Here is a 17,438-nt window from a genome sequence, read left to right as displayed (position 1 = left end):
TCATCTTTCCTCTTTACAACTTTAATCTATAAATCACATATAAAATACATGCTATATTTCATTATTTAATCATGAATCTTTACAGATCTAACAAGCTACATGCTAAGCTACAGATTCAGTTTTCTCTCAGACTTTACAACAAATGTCACTTTCAACCTACTGCAATGACAACGTCCAAAAAACACAGACGTTTCTGTTCTGAGCCAGTGGGGGATAAACTTGTGTATGAGCTTCCTGGAATTGGTCCTGTGCTGGGAGGACGATTACAGAACAAAGGTATAATACGAGCGCAGGACGTCCTGGGGCGTTTCCTGGTCCTGAACAAGGATGAGTGGAAGTTTAAGAACTGGCTTAGAGACTTATGTGGGGCAAATGCAAAGCAGCAGAGGGACTGTTACAACTGTCTGAGAGAATGGACAAGTAATAATTTATAAAGTGAAAAATGATTAATCAGGTAAAACTAATAATATTGAATATAGTATTTCTGTTCACATTTAAGACCATATGTAGCCTATGTAGGTATGTAGGCCTGTGTATGTATCTATCTATCTACCTACCTATTGTCACAGAGTCAACATAGCCAGCTCCAATCACCAGAATACTGATCCCGCACACCTGGCACTCCTCATTAGCGCTCCCTATATTAGTTGGTTTCTCACAATCCCTCAGAGTCTGGTCTCATCGTTCTATCCAGAATGGCTGCCTGACTCTACATGGTACTCAAGACTCTCAGCAAGCCCACCCTTCCTGCATTGTCCATTCGTCTGTTTAAATATTATATTATATCAATTTTACTCAACATTCAAATTCAGAATTCAGAATTGGATTGGTACCTGAGAATACTTTTTGAAGGCGCATCCCATCACAAATTCCCATGTCTCAAATCATGTTTTCTCAATTTCACTTCACACAATATACATTTTATTGTGATACATATTTTTAATGCATAAAACCATTAAATTATGTGTCTCAATCTCCAGTCCACCCTGTTACAGTGGTGCCACTTGCCCTGCAAATGCCCTGAATCACATGACTTGCTAAGTGTCATCATTTCCTTGGAGGGAAAGCAACTTCAGTCTTAAACTTCTCTGTATTCCTCATTTTTAGAAGTCTTCTCTAATAGGATAAAACATAACATGTCCACCAAGTTGTGTCAGTTTATATTGGACATTAAAATTTGTTCAGATTTTTATACAACTATTAAATATCTTGATAAATGTTAGTCATCTTTTGGCATGTTGTTCTTTTCTAGTTGGTATTGGGTTTTGTTAGTTTAAAATATTCACCCTGTTACACATTGCATTTTTAAAATGTCTTGTAACAGGATGGAGAATCATATGGAAGGTGTATTCTGTGGAAGTTTATCATCGTGCTGATTTATTTAATCACACAAGCCACTTAATCTGTTAAACATCATTCAATCAACATCTCTAATCATAAAACCACCCGCACACTAATGCTGCGTTCCAGGCAGGTTTTAAATTTACTACATTACATTTACATTTAGTCATTTAGCAGACGCTTTTATCCAAATCGAAAGTTTTTGAGCCTTCAAACCACGACTCACGACTCTGTGGCTTTCCAGGCAAGTCACGCCAAACTGCCAGAGCACAAGGAATTGTGGATTACATAATTTTTTTTATATAAGCATGATTATTTGCATGGTCAAGTTCAGGTTTACCAAACGTTACCTTAACGTTAGCTATGCCAACAAACATGTGAACAAACAATTGCCCAGAATTATTGCACATCTGGCTGTCTTTATATTGTTTTATCGACGGATTGTACAGGTTCGAGTAGCAACGACGGGCTTCTTCACACAGCCTGCGCATGTGCAACTGGTACTTTTGAAGCCTACTGACCGCGCGGACACAAAAACTGGGAGGCACGCGGATGTCCGCTCAGACTGTAAAAAAGCTCAGAGCCTCCGCGCACACTCTCCGATGACGATTTTTTACGTCACGCATACCATAGCGGACACGAGCGAACTCGCGGACGCGGAAAGTATAGCACAGGCTTCACGGGTTGCCTGTAACGCGGCATTAACCCTACCAGCTCACTGGAGTCCCTGGTCAAAAGCCATATATGTGAAAATAGTCTGTTAGGGCTTCCATATTTTCTTGCGCGAGTTCTCATTCCTTTGCTCAAAGAGTAAGTTCCTAAAGTTTCGTTTCTCGAGAAAGGGAAACTTAGGCATTACATGACAATCATAGCCAATAGTCAGTTTTGTCTTGAATCCCGGCAAAAAGTCAGGATGTGACATAAAATGAATGATTTATTCTGCAGTAGGCTATAGGATGTGAAACTGTACAGTAAAATAGAGACAACTGATCATCTTTTCTTGTGTGTGCAGGGCTACTTAAGTATTTTGGGGGAAAATATGTCTTATTGGTTGGAGACAATGATTCTGCCCATTTTTGCTAGAAAACACATTATGTTTGGAATGCTGTTGGATTATAAAAATAATTTTTTTTTAATTAATGTAATGCTGATTCTGGGCATTTTACTTTCGTTAATGCAAATGCATGAAGAAGAAACCTAATTTTTCAGTAGGCTATTCAAAAGAACTGTGACAGTAAGACAGTAGGCGGGGCTTCCTTATCACAGGCTGTCATTACAATTCACTCGATGAACAGGTAGGTCGCACAAAACTACTGGCTTTATCACCTAAACATTATTTTAATTTAAAATATATTTTTAAAAGAAATGTGTGTTAAGATAGGAGAGCACTGTAGAATAGATAAGCTAACATGAATTTTAACATTCAGTTATATGTAGACTAGCTATTATCTCTTGAGGAAATAGGAAGTCAGGAAAATTTACCATTAGATTTTTTTTGACAAAAAAAAAGTACTGTGAAAGGGCTTCTGGATATGATTTCTGGGTCATTCCTACAGTTTGGTGAATTATTGAGCAGGCTTGGTGAGCAGAAGAGACTTCTTTGAAAAAAATGAAAATCTTACTGTCAAACTTTTGACTGGTAGTGTATATACAACAGTTTTTAATGGTCCTCAAATCTAACTGGCTGTGAGGAGTGATATTGTAATATCGTAACTCCAACCGTTTCACTGTTCGTACTATTTCATTTGTGCAATTTCTCACCTTGGCCAGTTCTTTTATAATTGGCTGCTGTCTATTATGTCTCTATAGTGGTTATACATTATGTTTTATTAACAAGTGCCTTGTCCACTTCCTGTCGCGCGCACGCGCTCTCAAGTGGCCAAGACCGCAAGTGTGGGTATTTGGACAAGCAACGGCTTGGGAGGAGTGCGTCAGATACTGTCTGTATATCAGAGTGTTGCCTTTATACTTTTGACTGAATTGCCTAGCAACTTTTATGATGGCTGTTGTTGTTTATTAAATATTATTATTCAATAAATTTTATTTTATATAAATGAGAGTAGTATTTAAAGGGGTCGTGACATCGATTTTTTATTATTTTAATATGTTCCTTGATGTTTACTTATAATGTTAATGACATTTTTTGCACAAAAAAACTAATAAATATGTGGAAAAATTATTTTTTAACCCTCATTCTGACCCTCTGTCTAAAACCTATTTTAAGGGGCGGGTACTTTATAAGGCTTGTCAGGAATCGGCCACTGTTATTAATGGCTAACGTCATTGCATAGGAAACAGTATCAACGCCCCCTCGCTATTGCATGTGAGGGTTTTGACACCATTAAAAAAAAAACAAAAAAAAAAAAAGCTCATTTCCAGATAAAGCATTATGAAATCGTTTACTTATGGTTTGTGTGGCAGCTGCAGTCAGATCTAGTACTGCTTCATCTTTCAACAAATGTTTCTTTGTGAACTCTCTATGACACTGTGACTCATTTACAAAACAAAATGCTCCAATCCATCCTCAGACACGATCCGGGATGCCATTAAAAATAAACTATCCACTTGTTGCTTATGCTGGGATCCTGGTAGTATCCTGGGATCAAGGCAAATTAGATTTCTCATGTCATGACCCCTTTAATAATAGTGTGTGTGTGTGAGTGTGTCTAGTCTGTGTTTTCAATGGTTTTAGTTCTGCTCCCTGTGACCTAGTTGACTTTGAGTTGTCTTTATTCATCATTATATCCACCTGTGTCTGGTTAATTAACTCATCAGTTCCTTTCTTTGCTTTGTTTAAACTCTTAGTTCTCCTTTTGTTTCTATCCGTTCTCATTTATAATAGCGATGGTAAAGTTTCTGAGTTTGTTAGTTATTCTTCCTAGTCGTGCGAGTGATTTGTAAATGTTACAGTGAGTGTAACATTTACCAAACGTGTGTGTTCGTGATGGTGATTTTAGTTACATTATTCCACCATTAGATTCTGCCATTGCGACAATAGACTGTTTTTCTAAACGAGTCCCCGATAAATAGTTTTATATTGAAAGAAACTGAAACAGGGTTGTAAACAAGGAAGTTATTTTTACGTTTAGCAACACAAGTAGCTGTGTGATTATGGCTGTACAAAATTAGCAATTTTGAATATTAGTGTGTGTGTGTGTGTGTGTGTGTGTGTGTGTGTGTGTTTGTGTGTGTGTGTGTGTGTGTGTAGCCTATACACACACACACACACACACACACACAAAATAATCAAAATTGCTAATTTATAAAAAAAATATATGTATATTTATTCCACAATGAAGTTGAGAAAACATACTTGGGGACTTGTGAAGTGTGAGGGAATGTGTACTGTTATTAATAATTGCAGATGATGTTCTGAAACAATCTGACATTTTTCACAGATACAGTAAAGGACGGTCTTCACACATGGCTGAGAATATGGTATTATTTTAAACAATATTATTATTATTTTTTTTTTTTTTTTTTTTATAGCATATAACATATATTTTGTGTAGTAATTACATGTATATTTATATGCATGTGGCAATTAATATCATGCCATATTGACTCAATCCTTTGCAGGAATTACAGAGACAAAGAAAAAGGAGGGTGGCCATCAAGGATGAAGGGAGGAGCAAAGAGTGCAGGACCGCTACTGAAACAATAACACCATCAGGTATCAAAAAAGATTCACACAGTGATAGGCAGTTTAACAAATGCTACACTAACTAAACAAGACATTAGCATTCTTTAGGTACAGCACAATAAAAAGTGCAACATTTTTGTTTGTTTGTTTGTTTTTAATCAGAAAAACCACAGCAGGGTAAGATGATCCATTGCTTTTCATCCAGAAGCACACGGAGCAAATCAGCGTGTTTGTTTTGTCTTGTCAATGTGTGGTTTAAATGTTATTTTTGTAATATATGTTTTATACTGTGTAAAAAGGTTCAAGGGTGGTTCCACAGTTGCTCTTTAGAAATGGTGGGTTGAATATCCAATTCATAACACTTTAGATCCAAAGATGGGTAAATTATTAAAGACAAAAAAGTGAAGTAAAGTCTACTTTTTCTAGAAAGTAATATCCACAAATTAATTTATAAATACACTGTAAAAAAATCCAGTTGTTTTTATAGAATAAAAATGGCAGCTGTTGATGCCAGAATCATAAAAACATAGATTCATCCATAATTGATACATTTAATTAGCCCAAAAATAACACAGCATTACCAATTGGTTCATGAAATAAACCAGCCATTTTCTAGAGAGTTTTGGTCATTTTTATTAAGAGGTATGTTTGAATGGAAATTATGTATTTCTGGCTGCTAAATGTGAAACTTGATATTTATGTAGTCATGTGAACAGTGTGTGGTAGTTACTCCAAAAATTTAATATATTACTCATTCCTAGTTACTCATTTCAAAAGTAATATTATTACTTTACTTATTACTCTCTGGCAAAAGTAATTAGTTATACTACTAGTTACATTACTTTTCTTTCACACCCCACATAAATTGTAATTGCTTATTTTCCCCAAATCCGTCTGAATATATTCTGCCTCGTCATTTGACCAAAATCCACATAGGATCACAGTCAGAAGTTACTACAAACACTCAGTGGTGATTAATAGTAACATTTAAGTGTTGTACTGTGTTAGTTGTTTAGCTTGATTAATTGTTTAGCTTGAAGTTAATTGTAGCACTAAATTCTCTGTTACCCATATTATATTCCATGATGTATTTTATCAAAAGAAATCATATAAGCTCATAAGAAAATGTTTCATTTTTTTTTAATACAATTTATATTGGGATCAGAGGGAGGTGGTGGGCAAATTGTTGGACTTCAAACCAGTAAGGATTGAGCCATCTAAAGTAACAAACTGTTTTAGGAATGGTAACTGTGATATTATTACTTAAAATCAAATTAGTAATTAGTTACACTACTAGTTACTGCACAAAGTAATATTATTACTGTAACTAGTTACTAGTAACTGTTACTGCCCAACACTGCATGTGAACAATGTTTTTAGAAAAATGTTGGCGGCCAGATGTACATAGTGGAAAAAGTACCTACAGAGAGCCATCATTCTTTCAAAAATTATTACAATATATGATTGAATTGTAAATAACTAATTAATAAATATATTTATATTAAAATTTGGGATAAAAATATCTCATTCTGATAACAAAGAACAAACAGAAATGGCTTGATAAGTATTCAGCTCCAGCTGAACCTGACAAAATTCCTGGAATAAAATCAAGGCTACTATGTTCAATTGAAAGCTCGCTCCAAACTTGACAACTGAGGCTGCAATGCCTGCAGAACTTCGTTGGAGGTCACTGACATCTTTGATGTATGTCCATGGATGTCTGGCTACAGAAATGTGTGAGGGAAAAAAAAAGCAAAAAAACCAAAAACAAAGCATTCTAAGCAATCTTTCCGCTCCCTTGTCTTGGAGGAACTTTCTCAGGATACCTTCTTGGGATCTTTTTTCATGACATTACGCAAAGCTGATAAGCACTGACTTATCCTGAAAGCGGCAGGACCAATGATGATGATGCAGGCTGATTTTCAACCGTTTGCTGAGGAAAAATTGCCAAGTTGAATGAGTAATACTGTGAAACATTCATACTTTCACCACAGGGTTTAAGAATACTTATCAAACCATAATAGATGTACAGTGCTTGAAGTGGGATGGTACTCACCAATATGCAGCAGGCCTACCAGCAATTCTATGCTGTGCTGTTTACAGTACCAGACATTTTTCTGTCATACTGGCAGCTTAGTACTCTTTTCTGACCTGCCTGAGAAATGCAGATTCAGTGTCTGCTGCATGGACGTGGACACGCTGGGTCTCTCGCGCGTGAGCGTGGACACATTGGGTCTCTTTTCACTTCAAGCACTGGATGTATTGATATTAAAAGAGTGAAAACTTTCTGTAGGTACTCTGTTCAAGCTGTATACTTCTGTCTTTGTGGCCAATCATTCAAATGGAACCACCTTTTAAAATACAAATCAATAAAAATCTACAACAAACTGAGCAGAGTAAATTATTAAAAAAAAAAAAAAAATTCATTTTCACAACACATTTTCTGTGTGGACCTGGTTTGGACTTCAGTGGACGCAGTTGTTACGCAGCGTGATCGGAAAAGGTGGTCCAAAGACGTGTCTACATGCAGCAAGAAGTTTGCGATACAGTAAGTGTATCAACATTTGCTACAGGACAATTCTCCTATATGCTAATGTGTCAGTAGCCCTTGCTACACTGGATTTGTGGTGTATGAAGATGGACTCACCAGTCAAAGTTAGATCTTCGAAATAATGCCATTATTCATTATTTCATTTGGAGTGGGAACCTTTGCAGAAATCATGAATATTGGAGAACTTCTAGCGACTTGCAAGCTACATTTTTCAGTGATAACCCCTCAGTATGCTTTATATTGGGACGCATCCTCCTCATCCCAGTTTGTCAGATGGTTTCTGATTCAGTAGATGAAAAATTCCAAGTGGGAAGAAATAGATGATTGCTTTCCGATAAAGCCTTAAATCAAGGATAAGATGGGACACCTGCAAGCACTTTGACCCACTGTGATGCTTAATATTATACGTGTTGTGTAATATGGAAAGTGAGTGATATATCAGTGTCATGTCCTCAGTCATGCATGTACAAACATGCAAAAGAAGCTGGTAGATGGAAGAAGAAATCACAGAAGATGATTTCAAGATTTTTTGGAGGGAAGTTTTCTTACATCACATAACAGATCAAGAATTGTTGTCAGTGAAAGGATTACTAATAGAAGAAACCTTCATTTTGATGCAACTGGCATTTTATTCAAGATTTGTCTTGTGGATGTTTTTAACCAGCTTACTTGGCAACAGCGCTCAGATGGTTACATGTATCCAAAAGCTTCCATCTAAAAATATTTGGGCTACTTCTCCTGTTTTGAAGAAAACAATCTGCAGCCTTTTTGGAGTGCATTAATTATGCACTTCATAATACAGTATATTTGGAGAAATGTTCTGCTGCTGTTTTCATGGATTTCCACGTTTACATCCTCAACCTGAAAAGTGGACATTGTGGCAGCATGGGCTCTGAACATCTTCTCCTCTACTTCTTCTCAAGAACATCCAATGGGGAAGACACGTCGAGAAGCACACCTAACCAAACATCCACACCACCTTCGGCGTTCCATGTATTAAACAAAAAACACCTAACAAAGAAGACCAAATCTAGGTAAGTAGAGTGCACGAGTGATTTTCGAATATGGAGATCGTACATAAACACTAATAGAAAAACTTTTTCAGCATCAATGATGGTGCAAAGACCTCTTCTGAAAATGCAGTCCCAGATGAAAACCCTTCTGCCAAAAGCCTGGAAGTAAGATATTTTCTATTCTATTTTATTTTAGGTCACAAGATTTTCATAAAATATGTATCTACACATGACCTTTGTCATGACAATTACATTATTCTCATCTCTACTTCAATATAAAAGCTCTGTGACAACTGTCCTCGGTGTGATTCAGAAGTGTGTTTACCTGAAACCAACCAGAACACTGAGCCTTCTTCTGTGAAGGATGACGCGAGCCAACAGAACAAAAGAGGTCCAAAGTTACTCAGATGTTTCATTGATTGGGCAGTCTGTACATTATCAAAGCATGTGTAGGGTTAGACTATTACCTTCAGAGAGATGTTTGCTAAATCATAAAGTCAGTTGCTCTGTTATCATGACCTGGTCACAGATATGAACGTGCAGGATAAATATGGTGTAATCTGAATTTGAATTGCTTGTTCTTTTCCTGTAAAACAGATGCTCACAAGATCACCTTACTCTCCAGTAAAGAGGAGCCATATTTGTCATCTCTCAGCTCACCAAAGTAGGTTCTTTACTTCCCTCAGTTTGTTAATACAGTAATCAGTTACATCCTACTATTAACTTTACATTGAAGTATAATTTTTGATTAACAATTATGACCTAAGCAATGACTTTTGTAGTTTTTATTTGAAGCAAGATAAATTGATTAAAATAAATGTTTACTGTAACGCTTTTACCAAGTTCATAAAGGTAGCGGTTTCTTTCCACGTGTTTGTGTGTTTATTATACAGTAAATGTGGCTGATACATGTTGGAACCGATATGATGTTCATTGTTGTCTGCTTCTACTGGACTTTCAGGAGATGTTTATCTAACTGCCCTTCTGAAGATGAAACTTTTAGGGTGGGAAATGGCAAACGAAAAAGAAAAAGGTCTAAATTAAAGAGTTTCTTAACACTTTTATTAGTGATCAACACTCACTTTCATTTAACTCCAAAAACAGTACTACATAAAACAAAAATCGTTACACTTTATTTTAAGGTGTTCTTGTTACAGTGTAATTATACATTTAATTACTAAGTAATATTAATTAAGTACATGTACTTGCTAAATGGTTAGGATTAGAATTAGGGTTTGGCTTAGGGTTACTTGCATGTGATTATGCAGAATTTATTGCTATTACAATAGTAAGTACATGTAACCTGTGACAAGGACACCTTAAAATAAAGTGTTAGCTAAAAATGTGTTAAAAAATACAATATAATCTGTTACTCAAATATGTAATAAATCATTTGAGAAATTAAAAATTATTTACCAATCTTATATAACTTTTTTTTTCTTGATTATCACTTAATACATAACTAGATCAGATTTAATGCGCTACTTCACAACCTAACTAGTGTTTATTTACATTTTAGTGACTCCAGTCAGCCTGAGGAATACAAAAGGTCTGAGATCGGCTCGGATTGGGAGGACAGAGGGAACAACGTAAGTTTTATCTGTTGTACAATTATCGTTTAACTATCAACATCAATACATATTATGCAGCTCATTTTTGTATTTGAATTTTCTAGCAGTCCAATTGTGATGAGAATGAAAACAAGCCAGTCAATCTGTCATTCAAGCCAGAGCAAATGAGAGAGAAGAGGTTTTTGTATGAAATTGCTGAAACATTTGGTCAAAATTCAGAAGATGAAAACTCCTCTGCAAAAATGCCGGATCAACCGTCTGGAGTGCATACATCCTGGGAAAGATGTCCTGTTCATCAAATTAAAAACATTGCCGATACGAGCATCGAAGACTTAAACACTGACATCAGTGAGCCAATCAGAATAAGCAATTTTTTCCACTATGCCAAAGTAATTGATTATCTCATCAGATTTTGGTGGAAACAGGAAAAGCATGAAAGACAGGATGTCACCATTTTAGTTGGTGGATACTCAGTACGGTTGCAAGGAAGCGATCTGTACTGTTGTCCAATCAAAAAATATGAACAAGAGATACAACTTCACGACAAAAATCTTAATTATGCAAAATTGAAACCATCAGAAAAAACTGCTAAAAACTATTCTGTGACAATTTGGAACTACATTAAGGGCAACCATGACAAAGTTGAATCCTGTGTACTGACACCTCAAGACGCCACTGCAGTATGCGCAATTTTGTTCTCAGAAGTTATTAGGTATCCTAGCATGTTTTTCCACAACATTCTTTTGATGCATTTTTATAAATCATGGCGTGAGTTTTGTGACTATCATCCCATGGTAACAGGAGGTTCATGGAAACATCAGAATAAAGAAGGAAAAGTTCCAGAAAAAGTTTTAAAGAGAGAACAAGAAAACCTTGTATTTTTAGCTAAGAAAATAATGAGAGATGAGGGAAAAAGAGGCACTCTATTCCAAGTTACCTTACCAGCTGAAGAACCAGAACCTCTCATGGACTCATGCTGATTGCAAAATGTGTAAATAGAATACAAATATTAACTGGGGGCTCTTTTTGAGAGAGGCTTTTGGGGTATGGGAGCTGAACACGCAGCAACCCTTGAAGTTTCACCCGAAGAGAGGTCTCCTAAACCATTAATAAAAAAAATAAAAAAAACTATTTTTATAATATTTATTTATTTATTTATTTATGATTTTATATAATATTTATGTATTTATAATGTAATTTTATGTGAAATATTTTAATAAAAAAAATTTTATTGACTTCATTGTGTCTTTTTGTGAGTGGTCATGCATTACATGAGAGGGGTGATAACATTTTGCTGTGAAAAATAATAAAAACAAACTGCAATAACAGTATGAAAAGAAAATTAAACAGTCTGTATTATAGTATTATTGATTAGACATTTGTTATCAGCAAATTTATGGCCTTTACATACAAAATACTGTGCGATCATTAAAGAAGAGTCTAAAGGCTAAATACACTGAAGTCTGTGTAAACTGTGGTTATCAGCTGCTCTTTTAATGTCTTTTAATATACAGCTTTTACCATAGAGAAAATCACTTTATGGAGACTAATAACATAATTTGATAATAATTATTTTACAATTTACAGTATGTACTTTTCTGTGTATATCTATACAGCGTAAACAGAGAAAAATCACTTAAAGGAAATCAACACAAGTGTAATTTATCCATTAATTATATATCTTTATTTCTCTTGAATAAATCTATTTTTAAATCCAAGTTTAATCCAAATGATCATTCAAAATTCAAAAACTTTCTGAATAAAGTGTGCATTCTCACATCAATTTTTTTTTATCTCACCTCTCAGAAAGTAAATGCAAACAATACTTCTTTCTGTAGCTCGATTCTCACTTCAGGTCAAAAGGTGGGTTTGTCTCCTTGTAGGCTTCAGCTTTGGAAGGGCCAGCAGAACAGCAGCTTCTGCATTCTACAATGTGAATTTTCTCCTTTAGACCATTAACACATGAGCGTATGGCACTTCGAACAGCAGCCGAGGAAAAGTAAAAGATGATGGGGTCCAAACAGGCGTTCAGAGTGCTGGAGATCAAAGCAAAATGACGCCACCATTCACTATTACCGTGAATGAAACCAACCACGTGCGAGACGTTATATGGGCTAAAACAGACGGTGAAAACCAACAGCGTCCCCATCGCCAACCCAATGGCCCTGAGTCTACGGCGTCGTCCGAGATGAGGCAGATTGGAGAGGATTCGTATGAAGTTTATGTAGCAGAAGCAGCAGATGAGGAGGGGTATACAGAAAAGCACGAGAAAAAGCTCCAGACGAGCAGGAAGTAGAATGTTCAGCTGTTCTACGGTGAAATTATCGTAGCAAATTCTCAGGTGAGGATTGGGTTGCAGCTTGCTGTAGCTCGAATTATCACTTGAGGGTATGTATGGCACAATGTACACGATGCTGAGGTTAAGAGATCCCAGAAGCCAGAGGAAGCAGCTTGCAATCACAGCGTTGCGTGGTCGGCGGCCTAGAGCGTATCGGATTGGAAACGCAACACCTAGGTAGCGCTCTATGCTAATCGCGGTCAGAAATAACGTGCTGGTGTAGATGGTGGAGAAGAAGAGGAAACTGCTAATGGGGCACAGGTAATATGGCAGGCTCCAGTTCAAATTGTCAGTGGCCTCCTTCATCTTGAACGGCAGGACCGCGAGGAAGATGAGGTCAGATATTGTCAGGTTTAGCAGGAGAATGTCGATGGGGGTTGGCTTGCGTTGAACCTTTCGAAGGAAGGTAAAGAACGCCAGGATGTTGGCGGGAAGGCCGATCAGGAAGGTGAGGATGTAGACTGATAAGAGAAGCTGGTAGTTTAACTCGGCCATTAGTCCGTACCTCACAGATGGTCAACAGGTGCTAGAAACACTGTGCAGAGAACCGAAACAGCAGAAGTCAATAAGGAATACAGCTTTGCTCTTGCTGTTGTCAGAGGTTAATAATGATGAAAAACCTTTAATAACCCTTTTTGAATAAAATGATCATGTAGAGAATTCTAAAGTAATGGTTTTAACCAATGTAGAGCAAATCCAAAGAGCAATGCATAATGCATGCCATAATATATGAGAAAAAAAGTGTTTTCATAAGATATTTCTATGACATTCTTGGCTTTGTGGCTTTGTGACCTCTCACTAATTTAATTACCTTTTTACAAGCTTTAACTTTTTAATCAGCTTTAACTAGCTTTTCTTATTCTGCAAATGAATGCAGAATGATGAATGTCTTCAAAACTTGTATTTTATGTATCCTAATTATAGAATATTAAACAATATTTTCACACATCATTTAAGATGTTAAATAATAGTAGTACTACCGAAAGTCCATTTCATAATGGATTGTCATATTTTATGATTGAACATCTGCTTTGGGACAAGTGTAAAACAATGAGATCAATACATAAAGGGCATTTGAAAAACAGCAAAATAATTTTTTAGAAGCATTGGAAAAGTTTCCAATATAGTTTTAATATGATCTTTATATGACAAAAAAAAAAAATCATTTAAAAAATCAAGCTTTTAAACACATGCCTGGTGTTACAAAAATATTCTCTGTTTGAAAAGTAGAATAAATAAAATAAAAATACTGACCTTCTCAATGTAGAAAAATAAGGATCCTCAGCATTTTGTGTCTTCCCAGTTTCACACAAAGTATCCGCGAGCTTCTTTCACCTCTGTCCTAGACATTCTGAAAGTGTGATTAGACTATGTGATGGGTGCAATGACTCAAAACAGCGGAAATTTAATCAATTCAGAGCATAATCTGCAACACTGAGGCTCATCAAACAATGTCTCTTGGCAACCTTGGGAACAGTCAGTGAGAAGAACACAGGAAGTTGTCGTAACTGCTCTATATGGGGTATATGAGGCCCCCAATAACACTATCTTGTCATATGAAACATACTGGAAAGATAAGAAGCAAGTGTTTGTCTTGTGTGTGTGTGTGTGTGTGTGTGTGTGTGTGTGTGTGTGTGTGTGTGTGTGTGTGTGTGTGTGTGTGTGTGTGTGTGTGTGTGTGTGTACATGGAAATTCTTTATTAATTAGTAAGGATTCAGGTATTATGCAATGGTTGAGTATAAGCTTATTTGTGTATCATTCAAATTTTATTCCTGAAGCTATTGAAGTCAATATTTACTAAAATCTAGAATGAAAATTTGCTATATTTATGTTGGATCTTTTTATAATGTGTTTGTCTGGTGAATCCTTTTCAGCCAATGAACTCTAGATAAAGGATTTTTAAAAAATGAATAATACAATTTAATTTGATACAACAAAATATAATCAACTAAATAAAGGCTATATTGGTTCTAAAGTTAAAACATCTATGTGCTATTTATAAAATGATCATGAGACTAATTAAAATTACATTTTACAACTTCCACCAAAGAGCCTATTTGCTGTAGTTCATGGTTACTCATTCCTACTCCTGAAGAATCGACTTCCTGCGGAGTTTAGTTCCACACCTGGCTGTAATTTTCAGGTAAACTTAGTGAACTTGGTAAGCTGATTCAGTGGCATTTAATTACAGTCCGCAGGAAATGGGTTCTAGGAACAGGAAGTATTGCTCTATTGCCATAGCTTAAATCGATAGTTCAACCCTAAAATGAAAATTCTTTTGTAATTTACTTAGGCCATATGTTCTTGTAAACCTGTACTATAACTTCTTTCTTCTGAAAAACACAATATTGCGAAACATAGGCCTACTGTAGATAACTACTGAGGCATTTCTCAAAAATAAGTTATTTTATGTTCCACAGAAGAAAGAAAGTGATTGGAACGTCATAAGGATGAGCAAATGATGACAGAACGCTCACTTTCGTTTGAACGTCAAAAGAACACATTTACAGAATCATCATGATTTCATTATTTGAAGATTAAATTTAATAGATAACACTTCCTTGAAAACATTTGCAAATTGGTTTGTAAAAGGTGAGAGCATTTTTTGTTGCATTGCACCTTTTTGAACAGCAGGTGCCGCAAGCTTGTAATGTTTGTGATTCATTTATGAATTGATTCATATGACTAGCCTAACAGTTCCGACAACTTTGGGAACTTCGACCATAGACTCACAGGAAGTGAAGCTGGAAATTTACCCACTAGTCATCGCGCATCACTCCAGCATAAGTTGTGAAGGTAAGAAAAAGGCTGAGGCGTTTTAAAGAGTTCATTTTGTGTGGTCTGTACGCTATAAAGTGAGCATGCATATAAAACACACATTCAATATGAGCAAATTGCGTTTATTTTCATATTAAACATCACAGCAGACATTAAGACAATTTATATTAATTAAATAATAACTAAATATTTTTATAAATACACTTGGATGTTTTATATACACCTTTATGTTAAATGAAAGCAAGATAAGTTATTATTTATTTACTAATAATATATTATGTCATCATACTAGAAAAAAACTATCTAAAAGATGTGCTACTGTTGTCTGTGACCTTGCAGGGCGACTGAACATATCTTGTCAAGTGAAATTAATTTCAACAGATATCCTGAAACAAGGTCACAAAGATCGGTGTGATGCTCACAGGTCAGTTATTTCAGTCATATTTTTCCAAGGTATAGGATCCTTTACTGCTCATATAGCCTACCATTACAAATGTGTACACCCTAAGTGTAGGTTATATGTCTTTGGACATTTCTTTTGTGTGACTGAATCAATTGAAAATGCATCAAATAGGCATAAAACTGCACAAGGCCTTTGCACATACTTTGATGGCCCTTCTCATATCCTTAGAGATACAGAAAAATATAATAGGATCAAAACATGTGTTTAAAGTGCTCAGCATTAAAGCTTTCATGCGCCAATCTGGATTTTCTTTTTTGATGAAGCCTACTACATGTGATGCATTGTAGGGTGCAAAACTAATGGCAAACACAAGGAGAGTCCCCACAACCAGTCCAACCACCCGGAGTTTACGCTGTCGCTTGAAGATAGGACACTTCATCAAAATACGAATTAAACTGATGTAACAGAAGCAGCAGATAAGGAGGGGTAGAAGGAAAAACCCCACTGCTATCCCGAAACGCACTGGGAGCAGTTCTGTCAGCTGTTTTGATGTGAAGTTTATGTAACAGCTCTGAGGTGCCTTCAGAGAGTGATTATTAGTGGTGTTGTCCGCTTCATTAGAATCTAAAAATGCTGCCTTGTAAGCAAATACTGAAGCTACTGCAATAATCACCCAGGTGACAACACATATAACTGTTGTGTAAACGATTCTTTTTGGACTTTTATACCTCACTGGAAATGCTGCACACACATAGCGCTCAGCACTAATTGCTGCCAAGAACAGGCTGCTGGAATAAAGAGGAAGAAAGAACATGAGCACACTGAAGCGGCACAGAGCCTCGGGCATTTTCCAAACCATGTTATCTGCATCCTCTTTCATCTTTAAAGGCAAGAAGGTGAGGAAGACGAGGTCAGAAGCAGCGAGGTTCAACATGAATATGTCAATGGGAATAGGTTTACTGTGAATCTTGCGAATACACAAGCAGAACGCCAGCACTGTGTTAGGAAAACCAATCAAGAATGCGATGATGTATATGGCGAGAAACACTGTCAAATCTTCTGACATTGTTGTCAGCCTGTGATGAAGTTTTTCACTTTACTGTAGAAAACAACCCTGGAGTTCTTAAAACAGCACCTGTATAAACACACAGTTTTGAGATCATTCTCTTAGATTTTTTTAATACTATGAAAAAAATTACTAGAAAAAAGTTCTTAAAGATACTAAAAACATAAGCGGTTTTATTTGGAACTTACCAATAGGTATTTCTCTCTATTATTTGTAGTCTCGATCAAATCATTGGCTCTTTTGCAATGTGCTTCCGTAATATACTCCAGATGGCATAGATAAAGTAAACTGTAGTATGATTTGCATTCTGTCATATTATGAAAATATGTTTAGAATTGAGCAACTGTTTTTTTGTTTTTGTTTTTTTTCAGTACAAAAGCTAATTGAAAATACAAATAACCAGACGGTCTACATTCTATATGATCAGCGAAAAGCACAATTACTTAAAGTCTGGAGGTGAAATAAACGGATAGTTATTATTATTCAGTCTCATTTCGTTACAAACCTGTATACACCCCCCCCCCACACACACACAAACATTTTTAAGCACTGTTGTGCAGTTCTTCCTATGTTTGATGGTCTTAGTGAATTTGTCTAGCTCCAAAGTGACACAAAACACCATGAAGTTACTTAACATTATCTGTACTCCAAATCTAGAAAAATAGCATTTTTTCTTTCCCTTTTATAGTTGTACAGATGTGAATATTATGAACTGCTAGTATGGCAAGAGCAG

General features: G+C 35.9%; 3 protein-coding genes across 6 annotated transcripts; 1 reads left to right on the top strand and 2 right to left on the bottom strand.

Annotated features, from left to right (window-relative positions):
- Nucleotides 1-5,266: 5,266 nt before the first annotated feature.
- On the top strand, nucleotides 5,267-11,229 carry si:dkey-211g8.8 (uncharacterized protein LOC108004533 homolog). 4 transcript variants are annotated; one of them, XM_042744854.1, is made up of 6 exons: nucleotides 5,267-8,713; nucleotides 8,831-8,939; nucleotides 9,146-9,212; nucleotides 9,510-9,581; nucleotides 10,068-10,137; nucleotides 10,227-11,229. In XM_042744854.1, the coding sequence occupies exon 6, from the start codon at nucleotides 10,284-10,286 to the stop codon at nucleotides 11,097-11,099; it is 816 nt and encodes a 271-aa protein (XP_042600788.1). In that variant the 5' UTR covers nucleotides 5,267-8,713; nucleotides 8,831-8,939; nucleotides 9,146-9,212; nucleotides 9,510-9,581; nucleotides 10,068-10,137; nucleotides 10,227-10,283; the 3' UTR covers nucleotides 11,100-11,229. The 4 variants fall into 4 exon arrangements, with proteins under 4 accessions (XP_042600788.1, XP_042600787.1, XP_042600786.1 ...); XM_042744853.1 differs by having other exon boundaries at nucleotides 10,224-11,229; XM_042744852.1 differs by having other exon boundaries at nucleotides 9,442-9,581.
- A 407-nt stretch (nucleotides 11,230-11,636) lies between these two features.
- si:dkey-211g8.6 (uncharacterized protein LOC794045 homolog) lies at nucleotides 11,637-13,790 on the bottom strand. Its single transcript, XM_019124863.2, has 2 exons — nucleotides 13,712-13,790; nucleotides 11,637-12,992 (listed from the first exon to the last, which is right to left on the bottom strand). Exon 2 carries the CDS (start codon nucleotides 12,950-12,952, stop codon nucleotides 11,966-11,968), a length of 987 nt encoding a protein of 328 aa, XP_018980408.1. The 5' UTR covers nucleotides 12,953-12,992; nucleotides 13,712-13,790; the 3' UTR covers nucleotides 11,637-11,965.
- Nucleotides 13,791-15,651: 1,861 nt separating this feature from the next.
- Nucleotides 15,652-16,779, bottom strand: si:dkey-211g8.7 (uncharacterized protein LOC794123 homolog). The gene has a single exon (XM_042745644.1). The coding sequence runs from the start codon at nucleotides 16,703-16,705 to the stop codon at nucleotides 15,803-15,805; it is 903 nt and encodes a 300-aa protein (XP_042601578.1). The 5' UTR covers nucleotides 16,706-16,779; the 3' UTR covers nucleotides 15,652-15,802.
- Between the last annotated feature and the right edge of the window lie 659 nt (nucleotides 16,780-17,438).

The sequence above is a fragment of the Cyprinus carpio genome, chromosome B19 (genome assembly GCF_018340385.1).
Source record: "Cyprinus carpio isolate SPL01 chromosome B19, ASM1834038v1, whole genome shotgun sequence".
Classification (NCBI taxonomy): domain Eukaryota; kingdom Metazoa; phylum Chordata; class Actinopteri; order Cypriniformes; family Cyprinidae; genus Cyprinus; species Cyprinus carpio.
This window is presented reverse-complemented; position numbering and strand designations above follow the sequence as displayed.